We start from the raw sequence: 22,090 nt of genomic DNA on the forward strand, positions 1-22,090 counted from the left end.
ATGTAAAGACATGAGAAAGATGTAGTGCTTTTTGCCTAACCTTACCAGAGAAACTTAAACTCATGAAAATAAAACACAAAGATATTCTAGAATTTGAAAGATGACAGAAATGAGAATCACATGTGAGTTTCAATTCCTTTCTTCCCTTTTTACCTTCAAGTTACTTTTTATCCGCTTGCTTATTTGCTGTAAAGCAGTGGTTCACAAACTGTGGTTCGTGGACCAGAAACACAAACATCACCTGGGAACTCACAGAAATGCAAATTCTTAGGTAGGGGCCTAGCAATTTCCTAGCAGTATGGATATTCATAAGTGTTCCAGGTGATTTTGATACATGCTAAAGTTTAGGAAACCACTTCTCTAAAGAGACTCCATAAGACAGGAATAGACTTTTAGCATTTAAAAGTCCAGAAACATAATATATTACACTCAATGAATGTTGTAACTCCTTTTGCCTCTATTACTTTTGATTTTGTTATGTGCAAACCAGTGCATAAAACTGGGGGTTAAAAAATCATTTATGCAAACTGTATATTTTCTTAAAGCTCCTCAGTTGTGATTTTCTATCAACCACATCTTCACCTTTCCTTTATTATTTTCAAAAAACAAGAAATGGTTTCCCTTAATTATATCTATAATCACATTGTCAGCAAACAAAGCATTCAGTAAAAAACTTATTAGGCCAAGTGTGGTTGCTCATGCCTGTAATCCCATCACTTTGGGAGGCAAAGACAAGAGGACTGCTTGAGGCCAGGAGTTCAAGACCAGCCTGGGCAACATAGCAAGACTATGGCACTACAAGAAACATTTAAAATTAGCAAGGTGCAGTGGAGCACACCTGTAGTCCTAGCTAACTTGGAAGGCTGAGGAAAGAGGATTGCTTGAGCCCAGGGGGTCAAGAATGGAGTGATCAATAATATTGTCATGCCACTGCACTCCAGTCTGGGTGACAAAGCAAGACGCTTTTTCTAAAATAAAAAATAAAAAAAACTTACTGAACTTAACTGGACCAATGACAATGAAAGAGATCAGAGCAGGCGATCTAATTAAAGGGAAAAAAGAAAAAAAAAATGTCTCGGCTGTGTCCTAAGGTCATTTACATTTAGTACAACACAGTAAGAACTATTGGCCTCTAAGCAGGTTTATCAAAACATTTCATGAATTGTTAAGAATGATATCTATATCAAGTCAAATAAAATAGACTAAAAGTAACAAAAAATGGTTTGATAATTCAGAAAGCCATGGAATTCATCAGAATGCAAGCTCTTCATCTGGGCTAGGTAACTGAGATTTTACTTTTTGTATATGTAAACTAACTCTACATAGAGAAGAAAGAGTACACTTTAAAAGTATTGAGGTACTTACTTAAAATTTCATCTATATTCTCTGTATCAAGACTTGTTATTTCAGTTGTTACAGGAGTAAAAACCCAAGTTACCTGAAAATTTAAAAAATGAGAAATTAATAAATGTGTCCACAAAAGGCAAATATGTAAAAGCAGAAAATCCAAAAATAAAGTTGATTCCACTTGTTCTTTAAAAAACTATCCATCAATTGAATTAATCTTTATTGCCTAGTCTAACCTTTTACTAGATAAATGAAATAGAAGAAATATCAGCTTCTCAAGCCCAGAAATTGGTCAAATAAAACTTTATATACTTTCAAATACACAAAATAAATTGCTTCTAAACAATTAGGAAACCTGATAATGTACATATCTTTTCAAATTAATATTTTCAAGAACTTTATAGCATCACAAGAAATAATTTGTGAGACGATTATCAGCTTTTAAGGTATAAATATAAAAACCAAAGCTAACTTTGCTGATTCTATCCTGCCATGGTTCTAAGAAGAAAATAATGAAGAATGCAAGAAAGATGTTTGCAAGTTATAAACCAAAAGCCCTTCCAGTATCATTTTCACTTACTGGTGACAACAATGTGTTACATGAGAGGCTACTAAAATAAGAATGGTTTTGCTTCCCCTTTAATAAACCTGAAATCCAAAGCTCAAGTTTATCAAAGAAAATCTTAGCCTCTCATCTGCAAAACAAAGAAAATATAAAATTTTAAACTAAACTAGTAAATGTTTCCTCATTTTAAAAAGTAAAATTTAGTGTATTTTTAGTTTCCAACTTTAATCACTTGGTGTTTGCTCACTAGAGAGTTTTTTGTTTGAAATAGAGTTTGTGTATAGAAATTCATTTACTAAATCACTGCTTTTTACTGAATGACAACTAACATCAGGCTCTGATCAAAGTCCTGAAGACTACTCTTTTGCTCACCCATTTCCTGAATACTTCAGAACTTGTAACAGACTCAAAACTTTTATAATTCACCAACAATTAAATCTAAATGCTATAAAGAGAGACACTGATGTTAGTATATTAATAAACCCAGCTAATTTTTAAAAATATTTCTATAGATTTATTATTTTCTTAGGAAAGGCCTAAAGATAACACTGAGTCTTTTTTTTTTTTTTTTTTTTTTTTTTTTGAGACGGAGTTTCACGCATGTTACCCAGGCTGGAGTGCAATGGCGCGATCTCGGCTCACCGCAACCTCCGCCTCCTGGGTTCAGGCAATTCTCCTGCCTCAGCTTCCTGAGTAGCTGGGATTACAGGCACGCACCACCATGCCCAGCTAATTTTTTGTATTTTTAATAGAGACGGGGTTTCACCATGTTGACCAGGATGGTCTCGATCTCTTGACCTCGTGATCCACCCGCCTCGGCCTCCCAAAGTGCTGGGATTACAGGCTTGAGCCACCGCGCCCGGCCGAGTCTTATTTTTTTTTTAATTACCATAATGGTGTAGCCAATAACTATCATGTCTGTCAGCAACCAATAAATTACACTCTCCTAAAAGTAGGCTAAATAATTGCAAATCTCCCAATATCTGACTTATATAACCAATTTCATTATTTCAGTGCCTCAAACATTAACTGGAAAGACCAGACTTCCCTCACTAGTCATTACTTACTATTGATGGGGTTTAGGACACATTACCCCAAAATATGGCACACTGGCATTTGAGAAAATGGCAGGAGCAAAAAGGTCTCTTTGACCTTCTTCTGCCCTTCTCCCCTAAAACAGGTCATAAAATAATTCTGACAGTCTTCTAAAGTAGGTCATAAGACCCCTCTAAGAGATGTATCCTCTAGACCCTGAGAAAAGGAACATCCCAATCTCTGAGGACACAGAGACACCAAGAAGAATCTGAACTAACAGTTCTCCCAGTTTATTACTGTTAGATCATACCCCCTTTGTCCAGTTGTACATGGGTACAACTTTCCACTCTTCATCAACCTATGCATAAAAATAAAGTTTTTCCCACTTCTTTGGGTTGTAATTTCTGAAGGCTCCCATATCATGTAAAACTTCTATTAAATAAATATGGATGCTTTTCTCTTATTAATCTATCTTTTATTATAGGGGTCTCAGATAGGAACCTAGAGATGGGTAAGAAAAGAAATCTTTTCTACTCTGTATTATCAATGTCTTAATAACAGAGCCTGTCTTCATAAGCATCTGACCAGTTCTAGATAACAATGGAACTCAATAATATTGGAAATAGCAAGATTTTACACTTGTGTGCTAAAGAAAAACTCAAGAAGGCAGAAAAATATTATCATAGAACAATGAAGTTGGCATTATCAAAGTCAGTCATTAAAGAACTCAATAAGGGTAAGTGGGATACCCATTCCTGAAACATCTATCATTTCTCTGTGTTGGGAACACTCCAAATCTACTCTTCTGGTTATTCTGAAGTATTTTTGAAGAGTTAGTTACCATCTATCAAAATATGTAAAGAGAATATATATTTAAAGTCTAAAGTTAATAGCTTTTTACTAGCTGGGCACAGTGGCTTACGCCTATAATTCCAGCACTTTGGGAGGCCAAGGCAGGAGGACCCCTTGAGGCCAGAAGTTCAAGACTAGCGTAGGCAACATAGCAAGACCCTGTCTCCACAAAAAACTTAAAAATTAGCCAGGCATAGTGGCAGATGCCTGTAGTCCTAGCTACTGGGGAGGCTGAGGCCACTTGGATTACTTGAACCCAAAAGTTCGAGTTTGCAGTGGGCTATCATTGTGCCACCGACACTCCAGCACGGATGACAGAACAGGACCCTGTCTCACCAAAAAAAAAATTTTTTAAAAGGCGGGGGTGGGGCGGAAATTGCATTTTACCTTGAAATACTTACATAGCAAAAACATTTACATGCTAAGAAATGGCAAAAATGAGGCAATGATCAATTTGGTTGTATTAAATGGGTAACTATTTAAAAACACTGTACTAATAAATATGAAAATGGTAAGACCGGTATTTTGCTAACAGTTGTGTTTGTTAAGAGGGCCCAAAGCAAGAAAACTGTCTCTGACCCAGTAATCTCTGCTCCCTGTAGGGTGTAATGAAGGCAGTTTCCTGTTAGCTTATCATTAACATTTCTATTAATATGCAGTATGAAGAGAAAGACGGTTGTTTATTTGAACTGTTAGTAAGCTCCACTAGTCTGACAAATTGTTTCTTTTCATGTCAGCCCTGGGCAGCAACAAGATTCTCCCGGGGAAACAACTTCATGTGTCAAATACTATAGCGCTTAAGTAAAATGAAGTATGACTCCAGACCATAAAGCTTTTGATAAGGATCATTAATTTTTTTCAATTTAGACTTGAATAAAACTTTTAAATTTATGTTAAAAACAAAACAAAGACATACGGAAATTTTCATAGATCTTAATAGTCATGAAGAATATAGTCTCTAATGATGAACTATTAGACAACATATACAAATATATAGATATGAACTTAGGAAGTATTTTACAACTTTGTCATTCTCTTCAGTTTATTAGCTCATTTACTTGCCAAGAAAGCAGAGCAAAGTGGCATCTTTAAGACTGTATTTCAATTGCCTACAATATACACTATATTAACATACTATACAGGTAACCTAAAAGTAATAGGCTATTATTTTTTGGTGATAGTAGGTGTGTAGTAGGCTATACCATCTAGGTTTCTGTAATTATATTCTATGATGTTTGCACAATGACAAAATTGCCTAATGGTACATTTCTCAGAACATATCCCCATCATCAAGCCATGTATAACTGTACTGTATCCTTGAAAATAGCTAAGAGATTAGATAATATTCTCACAACAACAACAAAAAAGTATATGGGGTGAAAGATATGGTAATTAGCTTGACAGAATCATTTAACAATATATATACATATATCAAAATATCTCACTGTACATCATAAATATATACAATTTTTGTAAATTATACCCTAATAAAGCTGGGGAGTAGAATGAAGAGAATCATCCATAAATTACCACAAAACAGAGTAAGAATTATATTACATTAGTGAATAAAAATTCAACATTTTTTGTATGGTGCTATAATTTAAGGTTGTTAATTCAGTCATGAAAATGAATAATTTGAGACTTTCAGGACTAGAGGCCAATAAAACATCAGGTAAAGAGGTTATCAAATATTACTTCTGTTAATAAGATTCCTAATCCATAGAGGCATTAGCTAGGTGTCAAGTTTTGTCTTAAAATATCTTAGTTAATGAGTTTAGAAAACAAGAAGCATTTCTAGTGAGTTTGTTTATTTAAAGCTCGATATCTTAAAACCTTGATATTTAAAGTGTGACCTCTGAAACTGCTGCACTGGTATCACCTAGAAGCTTGTGAACAATAGAGAATACTAGTTCCCACCTCAGACCTACTGAATGAGAAGCTCCATTTTAATAAGATCCTCAGTTGATTCCTATGCACATTAAAGTTCAGGAACACTGTTTTGGAAAGCAATTTTTTTACTCTAGGAGCAAGTGTGTAAATTCAATTTAAACACTGTACAATGTTTTTGGTCCTCAAATACGAACACAAGTACAAGTAAGACCCATTTGTGACAATGAATTGACATGCAAATTGCTGTGCTTTTAGAAAAATGTAGAATGAATCTGTAACCTATTAGAGAGGTACATAGATGCTAATTTTTTTTAAAGTATACTGTCTTCTGTTCAAAAAATAGCTTTAACAGATATTTCAGCACGAAATCACTGTCATAAAATAGAAGCTTCAATAAGGGATGTTTATTTTCCTGTGGCATTAGTGTTCTCAGTTGGTGGTACATCTGCTAGGTATTCTGCTGTAAAAGCTTAGTGTATTTTTGCTAAATCTTTCATTTACTTGCCTTTCTGTTGGGAGATTCTGAGAGCCCCTTATTTACAAACTATGTCTCTCCTATAGCAAAAAATAAGCAATGTACCAGGCAACAGCTCTCTTCCATTTCTAATCTAGATTGACAAATCAGCCTACCATCTGTAGTGTCAGTGCCCTGGGGCCCAGGCTGCTTCTCTTCCCTGGGGGCCACTTCTCTGACTCCAATCAGTCCACTCTTACTTTCAGTTTTGCATTAAGCTGGCAGGCAACAAAAGTATAAAGGTTTGCAGTTGGCTTCAAGGAGCTGGGAGATGTTGAAATGTCCCTGGAGAAAAGAAGCTGAGGCTGACAGGAACTAAAAGGGCCTTGAAGTTGGGTATCAATCAAGGCACATCTCACACTATTCACATTCCCAGAAGCATTATAATGAACTAGAAGTTCAAAGAGAGGGGAAAAACAGGACTAAGTATAGAATAACACTGAGAAGCTACTTTAACCCTTAAACTGTTCAGTAGCACAACCTTCCTATAGCATCTGTGCAACCCATCTTGGTTATGTAAGAACCAATCTGCATTTATAAAGAAACACTAGAAGAATTATAAGATTTCTTCATTAAGTCAGTCAAAATATGGTGCAGAAATGTTTGAAAAACAAATTCCCTGCCCCCAAAAAGTTCAGATATAGATAATACAAATTCTTAATCTCAAATTAAGGCCAGTAAAAACAATCATGGACAAATAAAAAGAAACAAAATGTGTTGCAATTCATACTTTTTCTTGAATTTTAGTTATTCGATCACACATGAATTTCCATTAACAACTGTCTGTGTTTCGTTCAGTGTATTTAAAAATGGGATTAACAAATTTACCTGGAATAGACAATATATTTTTCTCTGACCTTTGAAGAGGATATTTTTGTTATAAAAAGCTTTTCAGAGCTGGGGGTGAACTTCTCAACTTCTGTGTGGAAAAAATTATTCTCTTAAAATCACCACATTTTGCTCTTCTAAAACTCAAACTTCTAGCAATGGCAGCACTAACAAAGCATGGGAGCTAGAAGAAAAGTTAAGATAAGAATTGTGACCATTCTACTTTATGCTGCACTGTATTCTTACCCAGGATACTTTATGAGAGAAAGTTACCTTAAGAGAGTCTACATACATGTTGGTATCTTTTGTTCACTTACTCACTCCACAAATATTTCACTGAGTCATCGCAGTGTCTACATGCTAGACACTGAAAAACATAATGTTGTACATGGTTAAATTAATCTTACAAACTTCATTTTCACATTAAAGATAAAAGAGAGAAAGAAGGTTATCTCATTCAAATATTTTAATTTAAGCGTCATCCATCATTCCTGCAAAGTCATTATGTATTCTCTAAAGAAGGTAACTGCTGGGCATTAAACAATGAGATTACTTGTATGTCAGTACTCTCTTTTTGCCCAGGCTTTCATGAAGCTTTAAATTAATTTTAGTGCAGAATGAATATATCAACACTGTTACTGAGCAATCTTTTAACATCACTAAAAGTGGGACAACCAAGTATTCTGCTTCTTGATGGGATGCAATATAAGACAGAAAGCACCACTTGTAAATATTCTTAAAAAACAATTAGAACGTTATCTCAATCTAATCAAGCCCAAGAAACTAGTGTATAAGAAACACTGGCTACAGGGGAACATATAAAATGACACAATGAAGATGCAAGCTGCCATATCAGAATACAGGAAATTTTACAGAAAACAATGATAGCCTGTCTTCATTTGGCCTCCAACCAGAAGTAGACTCCAAGACAAGAAGTTAAGTACAAGTAGTCGGTATTTGGGAGATAAAGGAGGAAGAGAGAAGTGAGGCAGGGACAAGAACACAGGCAATATACTATAGCTGGTGAGCTATAGTACTGGTATACTAAATTGGAAAAACCAACGTGTTCACTTAACTGTTAAACAATTTTTCAAAGTTTATACTCAACAGATTGTGGTACCTCTAAATTATATAATTTTTTTTCTGGAGACAAGGTCTTGCTCTGTCACCGAGGCTGAAGGGCAGTGGCATTATTTCTGCTCACTGCAACCTCTACCTCCTGGGCTCTAGTGATCCTCCCACCTCAGCCTCCCAAGTAGCTGAGACTACAGGCATATGCCACCACATCCAGCTAACATATAACATTCTTTAGCCCTTTCACTAGCTGTTGCTGTTGGTACACACATTTTTACACTGCAAAGTATGAGGAAAATAATCTTCTACAAGTCAAAGAATGCCTTTATTTCATTACTAAACACGCGGCCCTGACTGTTTTTGGGTGAGTAAACAGGCTTCAAGGAAAAACTGTCTTCAGTGAAATCTTGGGTTACTTATTCTCCACATTCACTTAGTTCATACCTTTGGTTACTTATTTTCCACATTCACTTAGTTCCAGAATCACTCTCAGACTTCCTAGTTTCTTATTCTTAAGTAGAGTACTGTGTGTATTCTTGGGTAAAAATGTTTTTATTACCAAATCCCCTAATGAATCTATTACTATATACATGCAAAGTATTAATCCACTACTTACTTTAAAGATCTGTATTTTTAAGCCAGGTGCAGTAGCTCACACCTGTAATCCCAGCACTTTGCAAGGCCGAGGTGGGGCGGATTACCTGAGATCAGGAGTTTAAGAGAAGCCTGGCCAACATGGTGAAACCCTGTCTCTACCAAAAATACAAAAAATTGTCTGGGCATGGTTGCAGACACCTGTAATCCTAGCTACTCAGGATGCTGAGGCAGGAGAATCAATTGAACCCGGGAGGCGAAGGTTGCGGTGAGCTGAGATCGTGCCATTGCACTCCAGCCTGGGCAACAAGAGAAAAGCTCTGTCTCAAAAAAAAAAAATCTGTATTTTAAAAATTATATTGTTCTTTTCCAACTTGGACCCGGCAGAATGGCTCCCACAAAGAAGAGTGGTGAGAAGAAAACGGGCCATTCTGCCATCAATGAGGTGGTGACCCAAGAATACACCATCAACATTCACAAGCGCATCCATGGAGTGGGCTTCAAGAAGCATACCCCTCAGACATTCAAAGAGATTTGGAAATCTGCCATGAAGGAAATGAGAACTCCAGATGTGTGCACTGATACCAGGCTCAACAACGCTGTCTGGGCCAAAGGAATAAGGAACGTCCCATACCGAATCTGTGTGTGGTTGTCCAGAAAACCTAATGAGGATGAAGATTCAACAAATAAGCTTTATACTTTGGTTACCTATGTACCTGTTACCACTTTCAAAAATCCACAGACAATGTGGATGAGAACTAATTACTGATCATCAAATACCTCAAATAAAGTTATAAAACTGCCTTCAAAAAAATTATATTGTTCTAACCAAACCAATTCTAAATATCAATCAGAACTAGTCCTTGAGAGGCCATATACTTGTTGAGATGCCTATACTAATTAATGATTAAAAGAATCTTTAATGCTGCCCCATCTGTCACATACTGTTTTAATTAGCTTTGTAAAGCAAACAGATTTGCCTCTCATTTGGTCTAAAATACCTCCAGTGACACTCTCAAAGCTTTCTTATGTATTAAGAGTCACTAAGGTCGATCTTCATCACTACCATGTAGTAGTTCAGCCTTCTAAGCACTTTTACCAAAAAGCTAATCAGAGAATGACCTTGGTGTGCTAAAAGGAAATCTGAATTTAGGAATCTATCTCCTTTGCTCACATCTGTCTTCACTTTTATACTTGCTATGAGATGGAGATACAGAAAGAAGAAATAAGCATTTGGCACAATTAGGAATATACTGTTTACTTTAATCCTCAAGACAATTTGGGAGGTAGAGAGATAAGACCAACAAGCAGAGACAAAAGAAGATAACTCAAAAAAAGAAAAAAATCTCTGTCTTCTGCAGTTTTGAGGCAATCAATCAACCTTAGAGGTAAGAAGGGCAATTTTCCAAGTCCCTGAGTTATCCACAGCCTTAAAACTTTGATTCCTTCTGATTTTTAGATTTTTATAACATGTATTAATTAAAATAATGGAGTATAGGATGTCCTTAATTTCCTAATGTTTGAACTTCATTCTGATTCTTTGAAATTGCCCACTGAATATATACCCCGTTTGGGCTTTAATGAAGCAGTTGACAAACATTGCAAGCAATTTTAAGTGGTGATTTGGATCTGGTAACAGTGCATTTCAGCCAAGAGGCACATGATTTAAAAATAAGTCCCCTGTAACAAACTCAAAATTTCCCAAGTAGTTTCAAAGGGAGTATATGCTTACATGATTCAAATTAAAAATTTCACATCCTATACCCAAAGAGAATTTTAAAAGTAATGCATGATCAAGCTTTTTTAAAAAAACTAAACAATTAGTCATTGTTTATTTCTGAACATGAACTCTTGTAAAAACTTGTTTTTATTATTGTTACATACAATTAGTTGAGATTATGATTAAACTATAATTGAACTTCTGCAGTCTATGAGTTGGGAATCAAGAGATACAAGTTTTGGTACCAGCTCTATCACTCACAATATAACCTTAGGCATGCATCTCTCTACCTCTTGACCTCAGATTTCTATTTGTCCATAAATAAACTGAACTAATAATCTAAGGCTGCTTTTGATTCTGATGTTCTAAGATTCAGTAGAGATGCTGAGATGCCTGATTTCAGTGGAATCTGAATTCCATTGAAGAGAAACATTAAAATCATTACTGGACTAAAAGCTGTTTCACAATAAATCATTCTCACATTTTTCACAAATACACAGCAACAGAAATTTACAATTATATTCTACATAGGTGAGACTGCACATACTAACCTCTAAGAAGTTAATATCCAAATGTGTGTTATCATCTAATACCAGAGGCTGTTCAAACTTTTTTTGACCATAATCCACAGCAAGAAATACACTTTAAACTGTAGTCCAGTAAACAGAAACCCAAATAAAAGTTTTTTCAAAACTACCTATCCTTACTACATTCAATCCATAGTAATATTTTCTATTCCTATCCTTTTAATTAATGTTGAACGTAACCCCAATACAACCCATTAATGTATCCCAGTCTGCACTTCCAAAAATACTGCTCTAAAGACTATTATACCTTATTCAAACAGTACTGCTCAAAATATTTTGGAGACAAAGTCTCCTTTGGAAGTCTCTTAAAAAAACCATGATCCTTGCTTTTCAACACACTCCATCATTAAAAAGCTATGACTTTTGGGGATCGATCTTTCTGAAAAGATAAATTTCACTAAAGCCAAATGTCCAAAGTGGGTTATCACAGGGGTACCCAACCTCCAGGCTACATACCAGTACTAATTCGCAGTTTCATCCCAAAACTATGTCCTCCACCCCCCTCAGTCTTCCATATAACCAGTCCCTGGTGCCAAAAACGTTCAAGACCACTGGGTTATCATGCTGAATAACATTATTTTACTTAACATTTTCCTTTTGGATACAAACTACTGCATAACAACATCATGTATATTACTCTTATCCTATACCTGCTTACAGGTCTACATGTAGAAGCATTTGAAAATGTTCTAAACCATCTAAAAAAGATATAAGCTTGAGACAGATATAAGAAAATAATGAAGTTAATTTTTAAAATATATCATTAAAATTAATTTTTTTAAAAGACGCAATCATTTTAAAGTTATTATTCCTTATTTCACCATCAATGCAAATAGTTACTTTACTAAATATTTTTAATGCAACAAAAGTATTCACTATTTTTATTACACAAGCTAAATAACATTTGAGATGTGTGTGCTTGCACGCGCGCGCGCATGCGCGCGCACGCGCGCGCGCACACACACACACACACACACACACACACACACACACACACAGCTTATTTCTTTCTACCTAGGAATCTATGTAAATACAGATTTAGGGTCAAAAGGGCCATAGAGCCTCTAGCGAGTCAACCAAGGACCCCCAAATTCATGTCCACTGGAACTTCCAAATGTGACCTTATTTGCAAATAGTGTCTTTGTAGATATAATTATAGCTAAGGATCTGAATCATCGTGGATTCAGTGTGGGTCCTAACTCCAATCACTGGTGTCCTTAAGAGAAGTCACAGAAACAGAGAAGATGGTATAAAGATGGAGGTAGAGATTAGAATGATGTATCTATAAGCCAAGAATCCCAGGTGCCACTAAAAGTGAAAGAGGCAAAGAAGGCAAAGTTTCAGAACTGAAAGAGGCAAAGTTTCAGAACTTTGATTTCAGACTTTTGGTCTCCAGAACTGTGAGAGAATAAATTTAAGTTCTCCAGTTTGTGTTAATTTGTTTTGGTAACCCTAGGAAATGAATACAGAGGCAAAACCACATTCGTTCACATTAAAGAGCTATATAAATACATAAGAGAAGTCATGACCATTCACATATGCGTTTGGCAATGAAATATACCAATGGCAAGTAGTAACAATGCTCTGGTCCTATGTTCTGGTCCAATGTTCTGTATGATAATAAACCTGCATTTCAAAACCTAAGGCTGTCAGAAAGAAAAGTTTATTTCACTGTGGAAATGCCTTTCCTTTTGCTTTTTTTTTCCTATTGCCAAAAAGGTGTATGTTTACATTTTCATTCGTTTCCTTAAGACTACATCAGGTGCTTGACATATAGTAGAGATTTCACAATGTTTGCAAAAGGACAAACAGATTGAACCAGATAAGGTTAAAGTTCATACATTCTTCGACATTCTACAAGTCTGAGACCACCTTCCTTTCTTTCTTTTTTTTTTTTTTTTTGAGATGGAGCCTTGCCCTGTCTTTCCAGACTAGAGTGCAGTGGCACAATCTCGGCTCACTGCAACCTCTACCTCCTGGGTTCAAGTGATTCCCCTACCTCAGCCTCCCGAGACCACCAAAAAAAAGTCTATCTAAAGTTGGTAGAGGTCATGAATGACATTTACTTTGCAGTTAGAATAGAAGGCACTTTCTGAATCTTTGCTTGGGGACTAGATCTCAAATTTAACAAAAGAACCACATGCAAGAATTCTAAAGCCCTCTCATCTCCAAAGAGACTTAAGAAAAATACTTGGCTAGCCTTAGTGCAACTAGCAAGCGAAAGTGTGACAAATGAATTCACAATTAAATTAAGAGAATGAATACAAAATATACAGTATCTGCCAATGAATTCTATTTTTATAAGGAGAAAAAGGCAAGTCTCAATTAGCTGGGATTCATATCTATTATGGAGATGAGCATAATTTTTCTGTTTATCAGTAAGTGAAATTACTACAGCAGTTCCAATGAACACTGTAATGCTTAATACTGAGTGGCAACTTGATTGGACTGAAGGATGCAAAATATTGATCCTGGGTGTGTCTGTGAGGGTACTGCCAAAGGAGATTAACATTTGAGTCAGTGGATTGGGAAAGGCACTCACCCTTAATCTGGGTGGGCACCATCTAGTCAGCTGCGAGGGTGGTCAGGATATAAACATGTGGGGAACGCTCCCGTGTGAGGCCCCCTGAAAATGGGCCTCACAATACAGAGGGCTCGAACCCAGACACAGTGTCTCCAGTTGAGGGAGTCGAGCTATCCGAACGCAGGAACAGAGAGAGACTTAGGTTAAAGTTAAACTTGTGGGCAATCGACAGATGGCCTTGCAGTCATGAGATGCATTGTGTACAATAATTGAGTTTTCTACTAAGACATGTTTTACGTATGTGATAATTGAGTTTTCTACTAAGTCATGTTTTACGACTTTGCTGATTTTCTCTAGAAGATAAAATGACTTTCCCCTAGATAACATAGTGTGACTACCTGTTCCGGTTAATTGTGTATCTGACCTTTCCATTGTTTTTACCCTATGATGTTGGTTTTTCTACTTTAAGACTCCCTCAACTGTACCCCTTTGCCTCACGTAGACACATACCTAAAAAAGATATATATACTGACCCTGAGCACAAATAAAGTTGTTGGTAAAGCATATGCTTTTCAACCCTCCAGACTCCATCTGTCTATCATTCTTTGTCTTCCGCACACCCCGCTATCCAAGTTGGAACCCTCTTGCAGGTCGAGAGCTCCTGGCAGACGTGCTCCTGATATAAACAGTCTTTTAGAAAAACATGAAAAAACTAGACTGGTTAAGCCTCCCCACCTACATCCTTCTCTAGCGCTGGATGCTTCCTGCCCTCAAGCATCAGACTCCAAGTTCTTCAGCTTTGGGACTGACTGGCTTCCTTGCTCCTCAGCTTGCAGATAGCCTATTGTAGGACCTTGTGACCATGTGAGTTAATACTCCTTAATAAACTCCATCTATGTATATCTCCTATTAGTTCAGTCTGTCTAGAGAGCACTGACTAATACAGATTTGGTACCAGGAGTGGTTCTAGAGGAACACAGTATTAAGGATGGAGTTCTTTTGTTGGTTTTGGGGTTTCTGGAGTTGGCTGCTTAATATGATTAGACCCAAAAATGCTAAGGACTCTACCTCTAATAGTGTGGAGAACACTGATAGTCCTTGGTGTGAACTATTTAGAGTTATGCAAATAAATGCATTTGACACTCCTGATTCACCGCTCATGAAAGGCAAAGAGTTTAGTGACTCTATACATAATACCTTTGACCATACATGGAGAACCAAGTAACATAATAAAACTGATTAGTTTTTTAAACCCAGGACTAATGGACCAAGAGAGTAACACTGCCCAAGTCACTAATAAAAGCAGTAGCAGATTCCCAGCTACTCCAACCTATAGAGATGCAATAGTGAAACTGAATAGTACATATGAATTAAAAAGTCTGGATATTAAGATGCAATAGGAAGGGAGAAAAGCTCTAAGATAGTACATTAGAGAATATCCACATTTATCTCCTTACCGTCTTCTGTCCCTTAAATGGAGATATTTTTCCCTTTCTCCACCCAGTGCAAAAGCAAAAGAAAAAGCCATATACAAAGAGAGAGAGAGAGAGAGAGAGATGGATGGAACTACTGGAGCATAAAAGAACCAGAGAAAACAGCGTATTGGAGAAGAACGAGGTAGTAAACAGTATGAAATGCTCTAAGAATTTTACAGGAGAAGACTTACCAAAGGATATTATAATGTGTGATTAGGAAGCTACTGCAACCTAAGGAATACATCATAGTCACTTAAAAAAAGTTAAATCATGTATGATAGCTTCCAGTATGTCAGACAACAGGCTCTTCTTCTATTTAGTCTTTCTATCTATACACTTAAAAGTTTTCACAGATGCAAATCAAGCAAAACCACATCGACTCTGCCTGTCACCAACAGATAAAATTAACCATCCCTTGTATGATGTGCCACTCTGGATTTATGCATAAGGGCATTAACAAACACCATTTCAGGACCTAAACATAAAGAGAATGACTGTGTATACTTTTAAATGATTTCCAACCAAATTTGTTTTGCTTTAATGGTATTGGTTTTAATTAGCTAAAATATCTGACTGATATGAATTACTTCAGTACCTGACAATGGGTTAGTAAACTGATAATAATACAAGAGTCCATATTTCTCTTAAAAGAAATTGTGCCCTGAAGACACCCCTGTTCCTTCTTTAAACTAAAAACCATTTAAACAAGCTGAACAAAGTGCATTTAAAGCCATTAAGAAAACATCCTACTTTTACAATATTCCAGAATATTTATTAACTAATGCTTCAAAGTAATGTTCAAAAATAAGCAACAGGCCCTTAGAAAATCATATCTTATGGAACTATGGAAAAGCTCTCTGCTTATTTTCTTAAATACCACAATCCATTTTGCACCAGAAGAGCTAAAGATGATCTAGAGACACTAAATACTACTGTAGAAATGGGTAGTCCCCAAATAACGTAAATTAAGAAAGTCATCAAACACAAAAAGTGAAGGCAACAAACACAATAGCTTTACCACAATTAGCTACTTCAGTCATACTAGCCAGGTTGTTTCTCTTGCCTCATGGTACAAATGAAGAAGAAAAACAGAACCCTCTGATTATTTTGCTACAGGATATTGGATACCTCTCATAATTAAAAGCTACCAAAATTTATTAAGGGTTTATGCTATTATATATTTTAAAGCATTTTTTATTCAAGACAACAACTAGTGTGTATCAAGGAAGTCTTTATAATTTTACTTATATTGTAGACTGGAAGACTCAATTTACCCTTCTCTTTTAACCAACTCTGCATCTTTCCAATGGGAGGTATATGTGTGACTATTAATGAGATCAGAAAAGCTAGACCATATAATGAGCTTTTCTTGATCCAAATTAAAATATCCATCATAATCTATCTCATCTGCCAACAGGTTCTCACCAAATACCTTCATTATAGTATCTAAATTTAAATAAATTTGTTAAATCTCCCATTTTCATCAAGTCTATAAACAGATTAAGCTTAGGGGCCAAAACTTACTAAAAGTAGTAAATATTATATTTGCTTCTGTGTAAAAAACTTCATACTCCAATAGAAGCAATATTCCAGGCCATGGAACTATGGTAACTATGGTGTATGTAAGTTAAGCTTACAGGAGCAAATGAAACTACATTAACTAGCAATTTGAAAACTTCCACACTGGACAGGTGTAGTGGCTCACGCCTATAATCCCAGCACTTTGGGAGGCCAAGGTAGGTAGATGACCTGAGATCAGGAGTTCGAGACCAGCCTGGCCAACATGGTGAAACCTTGTCTCTACTAAGAATAGAAAATTAGCTGGGCGTGGTGGTGTATGCCTGTAATCTCAGCTACCTAGGAAGCTGAGACAGGAGAACTGCTTGAACCTGGGAGGTGGAGGCGGCAGTGAGCCAAGATCACGCCACTGCACTTCAGCCTGGGCAACAAGAGCAAAACTCCCTCTCAAAAAAAAAAAAAAAAAAAACCTTCCACACTTAAACAGAATTTTTTTCTTTTAGTAACGAGAAATCTGCAGTATAATCTACTCTTCCCTTACTAAATTCCACTAAAGAAAGATTATATATTTCTAAAGAATCATCATCATTTTCCAAATACCTAGCCAATTACAACAGTCAGAGATATATTTTTTGAATGATTTTGAATGTTCAAAGTAATAGAAACAATGTTTTTCTATGTGGAGCAAATGATACCTTTCAAACAGCAGGGCATAAAGCATTTTTCCTCACTTTCATTTATACCACTTACAGGAATTTATTTGCTTTTGATTTAAAAGCTGAAATGCATATCCTGTTAGATTTTTATTTCTATCAATAATAATTATATTTGTCACTATTTTCATAAGACTATGCCATAACTTACCAAAGGAAAGAGACAAGTTAATAAACACTTTAAGAAACCACTAATATTTAGACTTAGACTTTAAAATTAAAAGCCTCACCCATTTACTCATTTCAGAGGGTCAAAAGATAACACAATCAGAGAAGGATGGTCAGCACAAGCACTACCCTCTTCTAAAGTGTTTTCTGCATTTCACAATGACTCCATTCATTTAACAACCTTTCTTTCTCTACTATTACCTTACAAACAAGTATCTTCTACATGCCAGACATCATGCAAAGTCCTTCATATATATCTTTTTTTTTTTTAATTTATTTATTTATTTATTTATTTATTTTTATTTTTTTTTTTTTTTGAGACGGAGTTTCACTCATGTTACCCAGGCTGGAGTGCAATGGCACGATCTCGGCTCACCGCAACCTCCGCCTCCTGGGTTCAGGCAATTCTCCTGCCTCAGCCTCCTGAGTAGCTGGGATTACAGGCACGCACCACCATGCCCAGCTAATTTTTTGTATTTTTAGTAGAGATGGGGTTTCACCATGTTGACCAGGATAGTCTCGATCTCTTGACCTCGTGATCCACCCGCCTCGGCCTCCCAAAGTGCTGGGATTATAGGCTTGAGCCACCGCGCCCGGCCTTCATATATATCTTAATCTTACAACCTTGCAGGATGACTATTCTCACTTTTAGAAAAATTGATACTCAAAAAGATAAAGAAATTTACCTACTATCACAACAGCTAAAAAGAAAGGGAGCTAGGAATGAAGCAGGTCTTCTAGCTTTAAAGTCACTCTACCTTCTAATATGGTCAGTTATCCTAGAAATCCAGACCATAGAACTACTTCCATAATTGATCAACTCTCCCTGAAAGGGAAATATATTGCATACCTAGCTTTCTGGGGAAAGAATCCACATAACAAACGTATGTTTGAAGTATGCACAAATATTTTAACCTAATAGTATCTTCTATTTACAGTTCACAAACATGCATATTATCTCTTTAAATCATCACAGCAACTCTGAACCTGAAGTAGGAATATTATCCCTATTTTATAAATGAAAAAAAAAAAAAAAAAAAAAAAAAGAACTTTGCAGTCTCTGGCATATAGTAAAAGGGAAACCATTTATTAAAATAATAAGATTCAAATAAGTGAAGTGACTTGGCCAAACTAATGGTAGAACAGGATTCAAACCCTAATCTCCTTTAATTCTAAAATCAATGGACTATACAACAAAACATAACTGCCTCCATAAGCTTTTTTCAAAATATAAAAAATTTTCGTATAAAAAATTTATATAATTAAAACACAGTTATAAAACAGAGCTTAACTGATAACTTATGCACTTAACAGTCACATTTTTAAGCTGTTTTGTTGGTATAATGACAATGTAATTATTTGGATAAGAAGACCACAGACCACATGGATAGAAGCTGGTCATGTGAACTCATTACAGCAGTGCATACAATTTTAATAGCATTGGAGAGACAATGCTTGAAAGTTTCAAAAAAAGGATATCTATTTAGTCATTCATTCGTTCACTCAGCCCCTCATCTTAACATTTATTGAGCACCTATCACATGGCAAAAACCAAAAAAGTTTAGGTCTCTATAATGTGCTACAGACGCATTCACAGTCTCATTTGTTACCCCAGAACTAAGCAGGAGAGGTCTTTGTCACTGATGTATGAGAAAATATAAACTCAGAAAGGTTAAATAACTTTTTGAAGTTAAGTGGTCAAGCTAGGAGCTATTTCCAACTGATAGAATACATCTACGCATGTGGGTATCTTTTCTTTCTATATTTCTATGAATCAGTAGTCTACCACTCTACACCAGGATTAAACAAAAAGGGCCCAATCTTACATTGTTCAAAATATACACATACTATTAAAAATCCATACATATGTGCACAGAACAAAACTGAAAGGAAATACACTAAAATGTTATCAGTAGTTAGTATATGCATATTTTTCTTCATTATGCTTTTCTGTACCATGAAAGTGATACCACTTTCGGGAATCAAAACATATGTCAGGAAATATTTTGGTTTAACACTTTAAGTTACAACAACAGTATTTTTCACACTGAAAGTTGGGACCCCTCCCATAACACACAGGGAACCAAAACAATCAAGGCTACTCCCAACAGAGGCAAATGGGGCCAGGCTGAAGAGATCAGCAATATCAGCCACCCACTTAGAAGTTCTTCCCTACTGAGTCAGATCAGCAATTTTTAAAAAATAAAAGAAAAACAGTATCAGTAAACAACATACATAGGGTAAGTACAGTTCTGCAAAATATGTTTTAGCAATATGACTTCATCTTCTAATATGCTATGTCTTATTGACTATATGATAACCACACTGCTCTCCTTGCTATTTCTTGAATATGCCTGGGACACTCCCACATTAGGAGCTTTGCACTGACTAATGGCTCTGCCTGGAAGGCTCTTCCTCCAGGAAATCCAAATGACTAACTCCCTCACTTGCTTCAAGGCTCGCTTGTCCAGGGATGTTAACAAACTACAGCTCCCCTAATACACTCCCAATCCTCCTCATGTAACCTCTACCTTTTCTTTTTCCACAGTACTTAAATTGTTATTGGCAGGACACGGTGGCTCACACCTGTAGTCCCAGCATTTTGGGAGGCCAAGGGAGGTGGATCACAAGGTCAGGAGTTCGAGACCAGCCTGGCCAATATGGCGAAATCCCGTCTCTACTAAAAAAAAATAAAAATTAGGCGGCTAGGCGCACACCTGTAATCCCAGCACTTTGGGAAGCCAAGGCAGGCAGATCACAAGGTCAGGAGTTCGAGATCAGCCTAGCCAATATGGCGAAATCCTGTCTCTACTAAAAAATATGTAAAAATTAGCCAGGCGGCCAGGCATGGTGGCTCATGCCTGTAATCTCAGCACTTTGGGAGGCCAAGGCGGTGGATTATGAGGTCAGCTCAAGACCATCCTGGCCAACATGATGAAACCCCATCTCTACTAAAAATACAAAAATTAGCTGGGCGTGGTGGCGCATGCCTGTAATTCCAGCTAGTCAGGAGGCTGAGGCAGAAGAATCCCTTGAACCAGGGAGGCAGAGGTTGCAGTGAGCCAAAATCGGGCCACCACACGCCAGCCTGGGTGACAGAGTGAGACCCTGGAAAAAAAAAAAAAAATTATTGAGCACTTAATCTGTTATAAGGCATTGTACTAGAAACAGATCTAAGAATGAGGAAAAAGTAATAATTTCGCCACTTTTTTCCCCATGAAATTGTAATAGTAGCATGGAATAACAACACCATTTAGGAGTCAGACATAATACCAGTATTATTCCTCAGAAGTTAATAGGAAGATAGAGATCTTAAGAAACAGGGGTGGTGAGTAGCAGAGCCAAGATTTTGGCCCAAATCCCTGATCCCTAAACTAAACATTCTTCTAAATGTTTTCTCTTTAATTTATATATAGTCAAGTTATCATTAAAAGAAAAAAAAATATTTTTAATCTTCTAGAAGACATCCTAAAATCAGAGTATAGGTACAAAGAAACAAACTGGATGATTTTTGAAACAAATAAGAATACATGCTTTAAAAACGTAGCACAGTCTTTTAATTAGTTCCCTTTATCCAACCATGATCTGAAAACATTAAGTGGAAAATTCCAGAAATAAACACTGTATAAGTTTTAAATTGCATGCAGTTCTAAGTAGTGTGATGAAATCTCACACCGGTTCATTTCAGATTAAGTGGGATGTAAATCATCCTTTTGTCCAGCATATCCCCACTATAGACACAACCCGTCCCTTATCAACTGGAATCACAATACTTGTATTCAAGAAACCCTTACTTTACTTAATAATTGCTGCAAAGTGCAAGAGTAGTGATACTGGCAATTAAGACATGCCTCGATGGCTCAAGCCTGTAATCCCAGCACTTTGGGAGGCCAGGGCAGGTAGATCACCTGAGGTCAGGAGTTCAAGAGCAGCCTGGCCAACATGGCAAATCCCCATCTCTACCAAAAATACAAAAATTAGCTGGGCATAGTGGCGGACGCCTGTAATCCTAGCTACTTGGGAGGCTAAGGCAGAAGAATCACTTGAACCCAGGAGGCGGAGGTTGCAGCAAGCCGAGATCACACCACGCACTCCAGCCTGGGCGACAGAGTGAGACTCCATCTCAAAAAAAAAAATAAATAAAGATATGCCAAAAAGAAGCCATAAAGCGCTTCCTTAAGTGAAAAGATGAAAGCTCCTGACGTTAGATGGAAAGAAAATAAATCATATGCTGAGGTGGCTAAGATCTAGGTTAAGAATGAATCTTCTACTATGAAACTTTGAACAGTATATTTTATTATTAGTTACTATTGCAGATCTCTTATGGTGCCTGATTTATAAAGGAAACTTTATCATAGGTATGTATGTATAAGAAAAAACACAGTATATGTAGGGTTCAGTATAATCCACAATTTCAGGCATCTACTGAGCATCTTGGAACATATCTCCTGTGGATGAGGAGAGACTACTGTAACTCTACAGAAAAATTAAGAGTCTCTGAAATTGTTCATTTCATTCAAAGGTTAAACTAACAAAGAACTAAGTATTTTACAACATTGTAGTGCTTTTGTTGTTAGCAGACTACAAGACTTCCTGTTAGAAATAGTATCCATTCCTATAGTAAAAATTTCTGCTATTTAGAAAGTTTGGGGAATGAGTCCATTTGAGTAGCTGTTTTCTAAGAAA

At 36.4% G+C, this 22,090-nt stretch overlaps 1 protein-coding gene and 1 pseudogene across 1 annotated transcript in view; one reads left to right on the forward strand and one right to left on the reverse strand.

Annotated features, from left to right (window-relative positions):
* The window catches only part of ERP44 (endoplasmic reticulum protein 44), a 95,606-nt gene that overhangs the window by 64,550 nt on the left and 8,966 nt on the right, over positions 1–22,090 (reverse strand). The window contains exon 2 of the mRNA XM_032240198.1: positions 1,366–1,438. Coding sequence (XP_032096089.1) covers positions 1,366–1,438 — 73 coding nt within the window. The remainder of the gene's footprint in view (positions 1–1,365; positions 1,439–22,090) is intronic.
* Positions 9,010–9,502, forward strand: LOC116524768 (annotated as a pseudogene).

The sequence above is a fragment of the Sapajus apella genome, unplaced genomic scaffold (genome assembly GCF_009761245.1).
Source record: "Sapajus apella isolate SASKATOON/1434 unplaced genomic scaffold, GSC_monkey_1.0 scaffold46, whole genome shotgun sequence".
Lineage (NCBI taxonomy): Eukaryota > Metazoa > Chordata > Mammalia > Primates > Cebidae > Sapajus > Sapajus apella.